The sequence below is a fragment of the Somniosus microcephalus genome, chromosome 13 (assembly GCF_052327205.1).
Source record: "Somniosus microcephalus isolate GS21.2 chromosome 13, FLI_Smic_1.0, whole genome shotgun sequence".
Lineage (NCBI taxonomy): Eukaryota > Metazoa > Chordata > Chondrichthyes > Squaliformes > Somniosidae > Somniosus > Somniosus microcephalus.
The window spans coordinates 66,436,629-66,451,790 of NC_140999.1; the positions used below are offsets into that span (position 1 = coordinate 66,436,629).

Sequence of the window (15,162 nt, forward strand, 5' to 3'; positions counted from 1 at the left end):
GGGCACCCAAAACAACACTTAAACTTTAAATAACATTTTAAAAAACATCACACCAATTAAATGAACTAGAAATTACTTAAAAAAAACTATTTTGAGCAATTAATCAAATTTTTGAAAAAAGAATTTTTTAAGAAATCGGGTCTAAAAATACACTGTCCTTACTGACCTTATTTGTTCAGGTCTACAGTTCAATCTAACTAATGTCGGAGGGTGTGTTCACCTGAACAGGGACTGCACACCAAATAGGTGGACAACAGATCAGTCCATTAAGAAATCATCCTAGTAGGACCTTTGTTCTTCCAATGATTCCTCCCATCCATCCCCTTGGATCCTTCTGATTTATAATTGGGTTTTCTATATACAAATTGGTTAATCTAGCTCAGATCAAAAACAATAAATGAACAATTAAATGCAGAATGTAAACATTATAGACTATACAAGGTTTTTTTTTTCATTCCTGGTGTGTGGGCATTGCTGGCAAGGCCAGAATTTATTGACCATCTCTAACTGGCCTCGAGAAGGTGGTGATGATGATGAGCTGCCTTATTGAACCGCTGCAGTCCATGTGGTGATGGTACTCCCACAGTGCTGTTAGGGAGGGAGTTCCAGGATTTTGACCCAGCGATGATGAAGGAAATGCAATATATTTCCAAGTCAGGATGGTGTGTGACTTGAAGGGGAACTTGGAGGTGGTGGTGTTCCCATTTGCCTGCTGCTCTTGTCCTTCGAGCTGGTAGAGGTCGTGGGTTTGGGAGGTGCTGTCGAAGAAGCCTTGGCGAGTTGCTGCATTGCATCTTGTAGATGGCACAGACGGCAGACACAGTGCGCCGGTGGCGGAGTCAGTGAACGGTTAAGGTGATGGAAGGGGTGCCAGTCAAGCGAGCTGCTTTTTCCTTGATGGTGTTGAGCTTCTTGCGTGTTGTTGGAATTACACTCATCCAGGCAAGTGGAGAGTATTCCATCACATGCCTGACTTGTGCCTTGTAGATGGTGGAAAGGCTTTCGGGAGTCAGGAGGTGAGACACTTGCCACAGAATACCCAGCCTCTGATCTGCTCTTGTAGCCACAGTATTTATATGGCTGGTCCAGCTAAATTTCTGGTCAATGGTGATCCCCAGGATGCTGAGGGATTCGGTGATGGTAATGCCGTTGAATGTCAAGGGGCAGTGTTTAGACTCTCCCTTGTTGGCGATGGTCAGTGCCTGGCACTTGTGTGGTGCGAATGTTACCTGCCACTTATCAGTCCAAGCCTGAATATCGTCCAGGTCTTGAAGCATGAGCGCATGAACAGCATCATTATCTGAGGAGTTCTGAATAGCGCTGAACACTGTGCAGTCATCAACGAACTTCCCCACTTTTGAGCTTATGATGGAGGGAAGGTCATTGATGAAGCAGCTGAAGCTGGTTGGGCCTAGGACACTGCCCTGAAGAGCTCCTGCAGCCATGTCTTGGGGCTGAGATGATTGGCCAACAACCACCTTCCTATTTACTAGGTATGACTCCAGCCAGTTGAGAATTTCCCCCATGATTCCAACGGACTTCAGTTTTACTGTCTAGAGCCGAGTGGTCCTGGCAGAACCCAACCTAAGCATCGGTGAGCATATATTTGGTAAGTGCCGCTTGATAGCACTGTTGATGTCACTTTGCTAATGATTGAGAGTAGACCGATGGGCTGGAAATTGGCCAGATTGGATTTGTTCTGCTTTTTGGGGACAGGACCTACCTGGGCAATTTTCCACATTGTCGGGTGGATGGCGGTGTTGTAATTATATATTGGAAGAGCTTGGCTAGAGACGCGGCTCGTTCTGGAGCACAAGTCCTCACCACGACAGCTGGAGCCTTTACTGTATCCAGTGTGTTCAGCCATTTCTTGATAGCACATGGAGCTTAATTGAATTGGCTGAAGACTGGCTTCTGTAATGGTGGGGACTTCAGGAGGAAGCCGAGATGGCGCATCCACTTGGCATTTCTGGCTGAAAATGGTTTCAAACGCTTTAGCCTCGTTTTTGCAGTCAGATGCTGGGCTCTGCCATCATGGTGGATGGGGTTGTTCTTGGAGTCTCCTCTTCCTCCCCCCCATTAGTTGTTTAATTGCCCCCCCACCATTCACAAATGATCTGATACGTTGTTTGTGGGATCGCTTAGCTTTGTCTGTAGCATGCTGCTTCAGTATCCATATCGTCCTGGGTTGCACTTTCCCCAGGTTGTCACCTCATTTTTATGGTTCACCTGGTGCTGCTCCTCCTTATTGAACCATGTTTGGTCACCTGGCTTGATGTTAATGGTAGAGTGAGGGATATGCCAGGCCATGATATTACAGATTGTGGTGGAATAAAATTCTGCTACTACTGATGGCCCACTGCGCCTCATATCTGCCCAGTTTCGTGCTGCTAGATCTGGTCTGAATCTATCACATTTAACATGGTGGTAGTGCCACACAACACAATGGAGGATGTCTATAGGGAAGACAGAACTTGGTCGCCACAAGGATTGTGCTGTGGTCACTCCTGCCGATATGGTCAGGATCATGGATAGACATTAGGTTTTTAATAATTTTGCCAACCAAGTTGGTGGAAGTGTGAGGTGATAATCAGCATGGTGAGGATAACAGTACCCTGGCTGAACAAGAGGTGTATCTCCTTGATTGAAGAATTAACTGAGAAGGAGGGTGAATTAGAGTGGGTAAATTTAATGTCAGCTCCGATCAAGGATCAAGAGGCAAAGCAAGAATTTGTAAAATGTGGAACAATTCACAAGACGAACAAAAGAGACCCTACATTTTGTTCACTATCCGGGCCAGAGAGGGGATCAGTCAGTGAAAGGGTACTTACACAAGAAACTGAACTCTGGCAAATCTACAACTGCAACAACTTCATTAAAAGCACAGGCAGGTTAAGGGAAAATGTCATTTATGCAAAACTAATGGTGGAGAGGCATAAATCAATCAGCAACTGGTGGGATTTGAAATTCAGGGAGTATCTTTGCTGGCCAATCTGTATATTAACAGCAAAAGCAGTTCACACAGTCTTTTGTCCACAAAATCTGGGCCATTGTAATCTAAACTCCTGGGGTGGTTGGCAGGGCAGGGGGTAAGGATTTTGGGATCACCTTGTTTGGGGTGCAATTATCAGCCGGGTGCAAAGTTTAACAAAGTGCAAATTATTGCCTCCGTCTCCAAACGTGGCTTCTATCGTCCCTGGAGGTGATTGGAGCACTAAATCCGGTGCTACACACCTGTGTTAAGGCGCCAACAGCAAGGAGCTACCTCAGAGGGCTGGCGAAGCTCATGTGATGTCAGTCAGCAATGGAACAGACCGGCGCTGGCTAGTTCTTAAGGGGTCTGTCGATCTTGCTCTCCATCCTGCACACCCTGCTCATTCCAGCCTTCAAAGGCCTGTACATCAAATCTGCTGGAAAGAACAATGGAGGCGCCTTGGAAAGGAGCTTAGAGTGAAGCCCCCATAGTCTCTTCTAAAAATCGATGCATGCAAGGAAGGTTAAATCAAAATGATACTGCAAAATGCTACTCAGGACCCAAAACTCCTTCACAGCATTGAATCTCTCCAATAGTGTGTCTCACTGAGTAGTGCAAAAATGTCAGACAAAGAGGCATGAAGCGGTCACCTTTAAATAGCACTTCCCCAGTCCCTTCCCGACTGCAAAACATTCCCCTCAACCTGTCGTTGCTAGCAGCAGGTGCAGCCACTCAATATCCGGTCCAGGGTGCTATACGCTCGACTGACGTCATGATCTGTGGGCGCAGGAGATTGTGGCGTAGTGCTGAGCACTGCCGCAAAATCTGGTCAATTTCACGAATGGTGCAAAAATCGCCGTGCCCAGGCAATAGTTGCTTTGTACCCCATAAGCGCAACTGAAGTTCCCCCTCACCCCCGGGGAGTCCTTTGCACAACATTGAGCTGCTAAAATACATTCTTCATATTCACAACTTCTAGATTCAGCTGCCAGGCTATGGTTCTCACCCTCCTCCCCATGTAGAGCAGGAGCCAGAGGGCAGACCAAAAAATGGGCATCAGTGAGCTCCACATGCCTGTTATTTTCTACTATCACACTTGCCCTCAAGGCAAAGGGAGACATCTATCCTTCATACACAACTGGTAAGGTGGCTGGCTGTAATGTGGTTGGGATTGATGCATAATCATAGCAGCTGAAGCCCTAGACAGTTCTGCCATGTAGGCAGTGGAGGAGACATGGCCACCATCATCTATGTCCATGCCAGCCATGTCCCCACTGCAGGGCACTGCTTCACTGACCAGCCCGACATTGGTGTTGGGTCTAATGAGATCAGTGACGCTCTGGCTCAGTTCTTGCCATGAATCCCCAACCCAGTCCAAAGAGAAATACTGTTCCACTAAAGGTCTGCTAGGCCTACAGGCAGGAGCCTGAGCATCTGTAGGAAAAGGTCCTCAACTGTTCACTTGAGGTGCCATGCCAAACAATAGCACACTACACAAAAGCACTCAGCCTGCAGTCCATCATAGGCACATGGCAAACAGGCAGCTGCAGGGAAGGAGGGAGCAGGAGAGAAATAAAAAGTATGACCCTTGTAGACGAGATAGGTGAAGGTTCTCAGGCACCACTGCAGCAGCCTTGGTGGTTTCTTAATTTAAGACATCTTGATCATGTGCCACACTCCTGCTTTTGCATAGAACAAACCAAGTTACCCACACATTCTTTCCCAGGATCTAAGTCAACCCAAGGTCTAATCCTCAATAAAGAAAAAACTGGTTAGAAGTTGAATGCAGGGCAGCCTAAGACAATATTACTGTAAGTACTAATGCACATTGTAATCAGGTCATTCTTTAGAGCAAAAGGATTTCCCAATGACCCCCCCACCTTGTCAGCTGACAAAAGCCAGGGCTTTGCTTTTTCTTGTGGGGGCAGGGGGGCCCCCCCCAACCTCAACTAGACACAAGGAGTGCTGGATTAGATAGTTACCATGTCTGACGGTAAAGCTTTGCTCAGTTTACACCTTGTCCCTCCAGTCAGTGGGATTTAATGTTTACTACTAGTGTACCTAGGACTTCCTAATAGCCATTTCATGATTCACATCAACACCCAAAAGGCACACATCTGTCCAGCTGGTTTATTTGTTCAGGTCTACAGTTCAATCTCACTACATTGGGAAGAGAGAGCTCTTGGTTTCTTCATCCTGTACACTGCAGCCATCACCACCAACAGGGACAGAGCCACCACCATGAAGCCAATGGCTGCTCCACGCAGAAACCGAGAAGGAGACCCAGCAGCATCTATTGGGAGACACAAGGTGTTATATTCGGAAGGGTTCACAGTGGCCTATTGAAGAACCTCCACTTACCATTCTCTTCAAGCAGCTTCTTAGACAGATGACTCTCACCTTCCAGGAATATGATGGGACCAGGAGCACTCACCAATGTTCCCTCATGGTCACCTGTACTCCTGCGTCTCTCTATTGGGAAATGAGACATTGTTAGCAGACAGTTTTGTCCTGACCCACCCATGTATCATCTCCAAGAAGAAAACTCCTGACTAGACACTGGAGATCACACTTTACCTGCTATATAGCCAGAGACCAACCCACGTTACACCATCTGCACTTCCAGTTCAATGTTTGCAATGATGGGCAAACAGCTAGACACTACCTAGACTGAGACTATTAGTGGGAGGGGGGATTGAGGCGAAGGGGAATTTAGAAAGACAGAAAGGAGGAGAAGGCAATAGTGCAGGGTAGCAATAGGAGAACCGATAACCAGAGTGTGACAGGAGACAGAGCGTACAAACATAAGCATGCACCGGCAAATAGTTTCAGAGTGGGTAAAAATGGTAAAGGGAAAATTAAAAGCTCTATCTGAACGCATGCAGCATTCGTAACAAGATAGAGGAGTTGATGGCAAAAAGAGAAATAAATGGCCATGATCTGATAGTCATTAGAGACATGGTTGCAAGGTGACCAAAGCTGGGAACTGAATATTATGGGGTATTTGACATTTCAGAAGATAGGCAGAAAGGAAGAAGAGGTGGGGTAGCTCTGTTAATAAAGGATGAGATCAGTGCAGTGGTGAGAAATGATATGGCTCAGAAGAGCAGGATGTAGAATCAGTTTGGGTGGAGATAAGAAATAGTACAGGAAAGAAGTCACCGGTGGGAGTAGTCTATAGGTCCCCCCGCAGTAGCTACACTGTAGGAGCGACAGAGAGAGTATAAATCAAGAAATAATAGGGGCTTGTAAGAAAGGTACTGTGATAATCATAGGTGATTTTAATCTTCATGTAGATTGGACAAATCAAATTGGCAAGGGTATCCTTGAGGAAGAGTTCATAGATTGTATTCAGGATGGTTTCTTAGAACAAAACGTTGTGGAACCAACTAGGGAGGTGGCTATTTTAGATCTGGTAATGTGTATGAGACAGGATTAATGATCCCCTAGGGAACAGTGATCATAGTATGAGAAGTTTTAGGGCAAGACATTTGGGTCTGAAACTAGTGTCCTAAACTTAAATAAAGGCAATTACAAAGGTATGAAGATAGAGTTGGCTAAAGTAGACTGGGAAAATAGATTAAAGGGTAAGACAGTAGATAAGCAGTGGCAGCCATTTCATAACGCTCCGTTTATTCCAGTGAGAAAGAAAGACAGAAGGATGAACCATCTGTGGCTAACTAAGGAAGGCATCTAATTGATTGAAAAGGCATACAATGTTGTGAAGATTAGTGGTAGGCCTTAGAAACCAGCAAAGGATGACTAAATAGATGATGTGTAAACTAGCAAAAAATATAAAGAGACAGCAAGAGCTTCTACAGATACATAAAGGGAAGAGAGTAGCTAAGTAAATGTTGGAGCTGGGGAATTAATAATGGAAAACAGGGAAATGGCAGAGACTTTGAGCAAATATTTCATATCAGTTTCCACAGTAGAAGACAACAAAAGCATCCCAATAATAATTGATAATCAATCAAGGGGCTTTTGTGAGGGAAGAACTTAACAATGACTATCACTAGAGATATAAAGTACTAGGCAAACTAATGGGACTAAAGGCTGACAAGTCCCCTGGACCTGATGGCCTGCATCCTAGGGTCTAAAAGAAGTGGCTGCAGAGATAGCAGATGTGTTGGCTGTAATCTACCAAAATTCCCTGGATTCTGGAGCAGTCGGAGAACTGCAAATGTAACAAATGAAGAAAGGAGGGAGGCAAAAAGCAGGAAACTATAGGCCAGTTAGCCGGTCATTGGGTAAATGCTGGAATCCATTATTAAGGAAGTAATAGCAGGACATTTAGATCATAAAGCCATGTTGACTCTGCTTAATTGTATGAAAGGGAAATCATGTTTGACAAATTTACTACAGTTCTTGGAGGATGTAACAAGCTGGGTGGATAAAGGGGAACCAGTAGATGTAGTGTATTTGGATTTCCAAAAAAGGTCTTTGATAAGGTGTCACATAAAAGATTACTGCACAAGATAAGAGCTCAATGGGTTGGGGGTAATATATTAGCATGGATAGAAGATTGGCTAACTAACAGAAAACAAAGTCAGGATAAATGGGTCATTTTCCAGTTGGCAAACTAACTAGTGGGGTGCCAGAGATCAGTGCTGGGGCCTTAACTATTTACAATCTATTTTAATGACTTGGATGAAGGGAGTGTAATGTAGCCAAATTTGCTAATGATAAAGATAAGTGGGAAAGCAAATTGTGAGGACATAAAATGTCTGCAGAGGGATATGGATAGGGTGAGTGGGCAAAAATTTGGCAGCTGGAGTATAATGTGGGAAACTGAGGTTATCCACTGGTTGGAAATTTTAAAGCAAATTTAAAAAAATATATATAAATATAGAGACTGTCTAATGCTGCAGTACAGATGGATCTGGGAGTCCTTGTACATCAAACACAAAAAGTTAGCATGCAGGTACAGCAAGTAATTAGAAAGGCAAATGAATGTTGGCCTTTATTGCAAGGGGTGATGGGAGTATAAAAGTGGGGAGGGCTTGCTACAACTGTACAGGGCACTGGTGACACCACACCTGGAGTACTGCGTAGTTTTGGTTTCCTTATTTAAAAAAGGGGGGATATATTTGCATTGGAGGCAGTCCAGAGAACGTTCACTAGATTAATTCCTGAGATGAAGGGGTTGTCTTATGAAGCAGGGTTGAGCCTATACTCATTGGAATTTAGATGAAACATAAGATTCTGAGGAGGCTCAAGTGTAGATGCAGGGAGGATGTTTCCTTCAGGGTGGAATCTAGAACTGGGGGGAGGCACAGTTTCAGGATAAGGGGTCGCCTATTTGAAAAGATGAGGAGGAAGTTCTTCTCAGGGGGTCGTGAAACTTTGGAATTCTCTACCCCAGAGCTGTGGAGGCAGAGTCATTGAAGATATCCAAGGCAGAGATATACATATTTGAGCTGCAGAGAAGTCAAAGGTTATGGGGAGCAGGCAGGAAAGGGGCGTTGAGGTCATCAGATATGATCTTATTGAATGGCGGAGCAGGCTCGAGGGGCCAAACGGCCAACTCCTGCTCCTATTTCTTATGTTCTGACGATTGCAGTCAGGCCCTGGAGATTCTGGTTAAGAGTTCTGGCTCCCATTTATAGATAAGGGTCCTTCCAATATGAACAAACCTGCTCTCAATGGGAAGGGAGAGAGTGATAAACCTCTCGTTGTAGGGAACTGGGAACTGGCCAGATATTACTGTAACACCAGCAAATTATTTTTGCTTTGACTAGAAACTAATTCTGCATCAGAACAAAATCAGCAAGAGATTAAATCAAAGACTCACTTCGGCCACATTTGGATGTACAGTCATCCTGAGCAGAGGGGGAGCACACCTCAGCACTGCAGTGCAAGTAAACCTAGAACGGAAAGGAGTTTACAGCGAGCTTCATGCAGACAGATGAACCAGGCTATTATACAAGGAGCCAGTAAAGGATTTCATTGGCTCAGACTCCTGTTTGGTTACCTGTCCAGTGAGGGGCTGGGCAGAATCTCCATCCAGGAAAACAAAAGTCTTCACTTCAAACCGCTTGTGATGGGTTGGGAACTGCAGGCCAGAAAACACATCCACTGGGTGTAGGAGGGTCTGGTAGTCATCACCCTCATAGGGGCACCTGCAACAGGAGGGTCAGTCAGTGGGAGCAGGAAAATAAACTGATCCAATAAAAAAAAAAAGGGATTTTCATTCATTGGTTGCAAGGGTTAGAGTGCAAGCCATTCCTTCGATGAGAAAGTAGCCATCTACAATGTACCAATTAGTTCACCCCATTACTCCTAAAGCTAGGGTCACGTTCAGCTTTGTTAGTGCAATAGTAACTGCTGCATTAGTGGAACAATACTGAATGATCCTGAACATTTTCTCTTGACCCATGTAGAGAAACTTAGCTAAAGCCAACAGGGTATTGGATTGTATTCATAGAACTATTCAATACAAATCAAAGGACAACATTCAGTCACTATGCATGTCATTGGATAGACTGCATCAATTGTACTACACCTAGTTTTGGTCCCCTCATAGAAAGTTACAGCACGGAAGGAGGCCATTTTGGCCCATCGCGTCTATTATGTCCGTGTATAATTGAGACACGGACTGCAGGAGTTGGTTATAACAGGTCTTTACTGAATGGAGGCAACCTGGAACTACTATGCAAATGTTACTACACAGGCTTATATACAGGGGTGGTCACTACTGGTACTGCAGTATACAGGGGCTGCAGAATATAGGTCCTTCTGCAAAGTACATACACTACAGCGTCCACACCGGCCAACAAAGCTATCCAGCCTAATCACATGACCCACTTCTAAACCTTCCACCAATTACTTTAAATCTGTGCCCCCTGGTTCTTGAGCCCTCTGCCAAGGGAAATAGGACCTTTCTATCCACTTGATCTAGGCCCCCCAATTTTACCCACCTCAATAAGGTCTCCTCAGCCTCCTATGTTCCAAGGAAAACAAACCCAGCCTATCCAGTCTTTCCTCATAGCTAAGATTCTCTACTCCCAGCAACATCCTTGTAAATCTCTTCTGTACCCTCTAGTGCAATCACATCTTTCCTGTAATGTGGTGACCAGAACTGCACACAGTACTCCAGCTGAGGCCTAACTAGTGTTTCATGCAGTTGAAGCATAACCCCCCTGCTCTTGTTTTCTATCCCACAGCTAATAAAGGCAAGCATTACATATGCTTTCTTAATCACCTTATCTACTTGGCCTGCTACCTTCAGGGATCTGTGGACATGCACGCCAAGGTTCCTTTGTTCCTCTACACTACTCGTGTCCTACCATTTAATGTGTATTCCCTTTCCTTGTTGCCCTCCCCAAATGCATTACCTCACATCTCCAGGTTGTATTCCATTTGCCACTATTCTGCCCACTTGACCAATTTATTGATATCTTCCTGCAGTTTACAGCTTCCTTCAGTATCAACCACACAGCAGATTTTAGTACCATCTGTAAACTTGTTAATCATACCCCCCTATATTCAAGTCAAGATTGTTGATATATACACCACACAAAGCAAGGGACCTAGTATTGAGCCCTGCAGAACTCCACTGGAACCAGCCTTCCAGTCACAAAAAAACACATCAACCACTACCCTCTGCTTCCATGGGAGAAGGTACTGAGGAACTACAAGAATGAATCCTAGCTACAAGCACCTTAGCTACTCAGACACATTGAGCGGTGTCTATTTATCCTTGACCAGCATAGAATTAGAGGTGGCCTGATGGAGATCTATAAAGGGCTGTATAGCATCCTTGCTGAGATTATTAGTTTGACATACGAGGACATGGGGAGGTGTTTGGGCAAGAGTAGGAATAGACTAATGTTGGGTGGTTCTACTTCCTACCCCCCCCCCCGGCTAGACAGTAGCAAGTGACTAGAACACAGACAAAGGGTTGGTTCCAATTTGCTGCCTACCTACCAGGGGAGAGCTGGACTGGTCCTTGGCCAGAAGCAGAGCTCCGATCACATAGAAGGCAAGTGTCTTCACAATTAACATTTGGCAGAGTGTGGCCCATGTGATCTCCAGGACTGGATGCAATCACCTGATGCAATCAGAGGAATCAGTATTCCCCCACCCACCTCCATCTCATTGGTCCTGGGTTTTCTGTCTCTCCCAGGAGATTGCGTGGTTATTCAGATGAGTAGGAACGGTCTAGTCACAATGCTAGTGTCAGTGTGGGGCAGGCTTGATTGAACAGTTGATCTTTCCCTGCCCATCATCATTTTCTATAACCATTAGCCCTTCCATTCAACTTTTCCTTACCCATCCACCAGTAAACTCCATTGCACCTCGAAGTTTGGGGCTGGGACAGGAGTCGCCCAGCAGTCATGCAACCTCAGGACAATCATTGGGTCCGTGCGGTCCTGGACACGAACCTCCACAAACACCGGGTCCTGAAGGATACTCTGAATGGGGTAGTCACTATCCACATACCAGGATCTGTAGTTACCACCTGAAAGGCAGACAGAAGAATCAGTAACTCCCTGCATCGACACATTCCCAGTGCTTCTGTCACCATTACCCAGGGCCGTTGTACCTTTTGCAATTCTCAGTTCCAGTTTCAGAATCCCATCATCAGAAGCTGGAGGTGGTGGAGGAGCCGTGTAAACCGTGGCATTGATTTGTAAGCCAGTCTCTTTCCTCCCCTTGTACTTGCACTGGACATGCAGGCTGCAGAGAGACAATAGCAGGTGGAGCTTCATCCAGCAACACATCCCTCCAACCCCAACATCTCCCCACCATCCTCCTACCTGAAGGTGCTGTCTCGGGTTATTGAGCCCAGTTTCCCAGTCAGAATCATCCTCTTACCCAACACATCCGTTTCATACACCAAGGTTCCATTCTCCTCCTGCAATGAGGACACTGGTTAATAGGGAGCTGGTTCATTCAGGTGGAGAATGCTCGGCCCATTAATACTCACCCGCTTGGTCGAGCCACAAGAGGTAATCGGGAAGCGGAAGGTCGCAAGCTGGGCAGTGGTTAGTTTAGGCCTGCACTCTGCTTCTTGTCCATCTTTCACATACAGAGATGACAGGTTGAGGGCAGGAAGGGTCAGGGTCTTGGAGATCACTATGATGAACTGACCATCCGCTGTGCACACTGCAAGAGAATTACAATTCAATTCCACTGCTCATTCGTGGAGAAATCAGAGGTCTCAGACCAGAGACTTGAGGGACAGAGTCTCAAAAGCCACAGACCAGCTCACAGCAGGAACAGGACTAGAATCCAAGTAGAAGCACAACCATTTAGTTTGACAGTGGAGTGAGCAAGGATGCATTTATATTAGCTGGGAACAGGTCTCGGCCAGTCTGCCCCTCAGGCCGGTGCCACCATTCAATGAGATCATGACTGATCTATATCCCAACTGCATATCACTTGACCCATGGCTAGCAGTGATTTCAGATTGAGTTATTGTTTTATTATTAATTCACAGGATGTGGGGGTCACTGGCAAGGCTGGGATTTATTGCCCCATAAAAAGGTGGTGGTGAGCTGCCTTCCATGTGGGGGAAGGTTCCCAGTGACAGTCAGTGGTTTGGTACAACTCAGTGGCTTGCTGGGCCATTTCAGAGAGCTGCTAAGAGTCAACCACATTGCTGTGGGTCTGGACTCATAGGCCAGTCCAGGCAAAGACAGCAGATTTCCTTCCCCAAAAAAGGAAATTAGTGAACCAGATGTTTTTTTTAATGACAATCAGGTAATTGGTCACCACACTTACGCTGTGAATATGCAGTCTCAGATGCAACTACCGCTACACCAGAAGAGACATGCCGATCTAGGCCAACCCATCTCAAATCTAGAAAGCAATTTTGGACACTTGCCAAAACCCTTCAGTCTTGACAGATGGTGAAATGCAACATTCCAAATGGATTCCATAGAGGACTTCATAGTACAGCCTGAAGGATCAAACTAGGACAATCAACTGCCTCAGAACCAGTCATGGTAGATGCTGCCACCATCTGCATAGGTGGAAGATTAAAGCATGCCCATCATGCGACCCTGGATCACAACATTGAGCATTGCCCTCAGATGAAATTCTCAGGCAGCCTACAAGATATCCATGCTATTGCATTGGAAGCTCTGGACTGGATAGTGATTTTTTTTTGCTACCACCATTCAAGAGAACATCATAAGGTGGGAGCTACTTTGTACCAATCAGCAGCAAACTCCAAACCACATGGAAATCAAAACATTGGAGTCCAAAGGTCTACTGCAGGCCACCAATATTTATAAGCAACAACCCAAACACATGCATCAGGTGTGGCAGATATTTACCATCAAAAAACCTTCCTTGCAACAGCAGTTACCTTTCCACTACTGTGGGTGTGACTGGCTATTCAATGAGAGAATTCATAAATATAAATTGTAGCCTACAGAAGATTCCATGTTCTCAACAACTACTAATCCAGTAACAGCTTGACCAACCAACCTGTAGAAGAGATCCTGCAGACTCAACACATTACCAATTCTACTGAAAGGCCAATTTTACCACCAATGTTCCTTCACCAGGTGGATCAACCGTCAAGGCCAAACTTGCTCCACCCTACCACCATTAGATGAAGCACAGGTTTGAGATTTACTGCCATTGTAGACCAGACATGTACCATTAATAATGCCCAATAACCACCTGATCGACAGAATCAACACCTTCGCAGAGCAATAGGGTCACTCATTATACAATTTCAGCAGCAGGTTACTTGACTTCAACTGAATCAAACTGGACACCATTTCCTCATTCCAGCAAGTATTCACAAACCGAGCTAATTCCTTCCAATACCCCGAACCTCAACTATTGACACCTGCCTTCAATATGATGGCGGGAGGAACAGCCATACACCTTGATGTTCTATTTAGTTAATTACAATACCATACACCAAGGGGAAGCAGCTACACTCAGGACTCCACGGGAGGAGTTCGGTCAACAGACATGTCCACCCTGCCCCATTACACAGAATGAGACAGCAACAAGTCCGTGGATCATGTCCTGGTCTACAAGTTGGATTCCTCCCCCATCCCCACAAGTATTCCCTCTAGAATCGGGTCGAGGAGCGCTTTGTTACCTGGGCTGTTCCTCAGACTGTAGAAGCAGGGATGGACATTCGAGCCCCGCGGGTCAAAGCAGCAACCCTGGCTGATGCAGTCGGTGCTGCTAATGTCTGGGTGGCCGCACTCAAATCTCCAGCCTGGGTCTGTCGGACAAACATCATCGCCGAGAAGCAGTGGCTGGGCTCGGAGTAAGGAGAGCCCAGCGAAGAGGCAGAGAGAGCAGCCAACCGTCCAATGGCCCATCTTGGTTGCTGCAAGTAGAATAATAATCTCCTCCCACACCAAGCCGCTTTATGGCCGGGCTCCGAGTGCGGCAGGAATTGGAGCCAATCCCAGTGTGGCGGGTTCCTGTTCCCACGGGTTACTCGGGGAGGTAGTTTGCATTCTTGATACGCTGTATCTGTCAGCCTGTCACTCTTTTTCATTAAACAAATAAAATAAAACTGAACAAATTAAGTTAAAATTGCGTTGGCCGGGGTGATGATGCACTCCAGTCCCCGCGGCGCCCACCGGTCGCGGAAGGCCTCAAGCGTGCCGGCGGACACCGCGTGCCCCATCTGCAGCGCCACCCGGGCGCGAACATAGCCGCGGAAGAGAGGCAGGCAAGGCAAACGGTCCGTCTGTCAGCCTGTCTCCGCTGGTTCCCAAGGGTCAGTCTTCCATTCCTGCTCCAAATAACATCTTAGCAACTGACCCTCGGGCCCATTGCACTCACTTTCTCTGCTCTAGTGTCAGAAGTTGTGGCCTGGAGCCTCCCTGCAGGATTTGACCGTCTAATGTAGGCTGATATATAATGGCTGCACCACTCTCCATCGTGTAGTGTGGCACTACCACCAGGCTAAGGGAGACAGACTAAGGACAGGTCTAGTAGTCCAAACATCATGAGGTGCTGCGGACCATCAGCAGCAGCAGAATTGTATCCCACCACAATATGTAACCTGGTGGCCCTCACTGCTTGATCACCAACAAGCCAGGAAAATAACCCTGCTTCAATGCAAGTGTAGAAGAGTGAGCCAGGAGCAGCACCAGGAATACCGGAGAATGAGGTACCAGCCTAGTGAAGCTATCATTCTACAGCGCCTTTCACGATCTCAGGATGTCCCAAAGCACCTTACAGCCAATGAAGTAGTT

At 46.1% G+C, this 15,162-nt stretch overlaps 1 protein-coding gene across 1 annotated transcript; it reads right to left on the minus strand.

The window, feature by feature from the left end:
* Positions 1 to 5,090: 5,090 nt before the first annotated feature.
* LOC147108391 (zona pellucida sperm-binding protein 4-like) lies at positions 5,091 to 14,305 on the minus strand. Its single transcript, XM_086004983.1, has 9 exons — positions 14,046 to 14,305; positions 11,907 to 12,085; positions 11,737 to 11,834; positions 11,523 to 11,656; positions 11,249 to 11,438; positions 8,949 to 9,096; positions 8,769 to 8,841; positions 5,336 to 5,446; positions 5,091 to 5,267 (listed from the first exon to the last, which is right to left on the minus strand). Exons 1-9 carry the CDS (start codon positions 14,272 to 14,274, stop codon positions 5,119 to 5,121), a joined length of 1,311 nt encoding a protein of 436 aa, XP_085861109.1. The 5' UTR covers positions 14,275 to 14,305; the 3' UTR covers positions 5,091 to 5,118.
* Between the last annotated feature and the right edge of the window lie 857 nt (positions 14,306 to 15,162).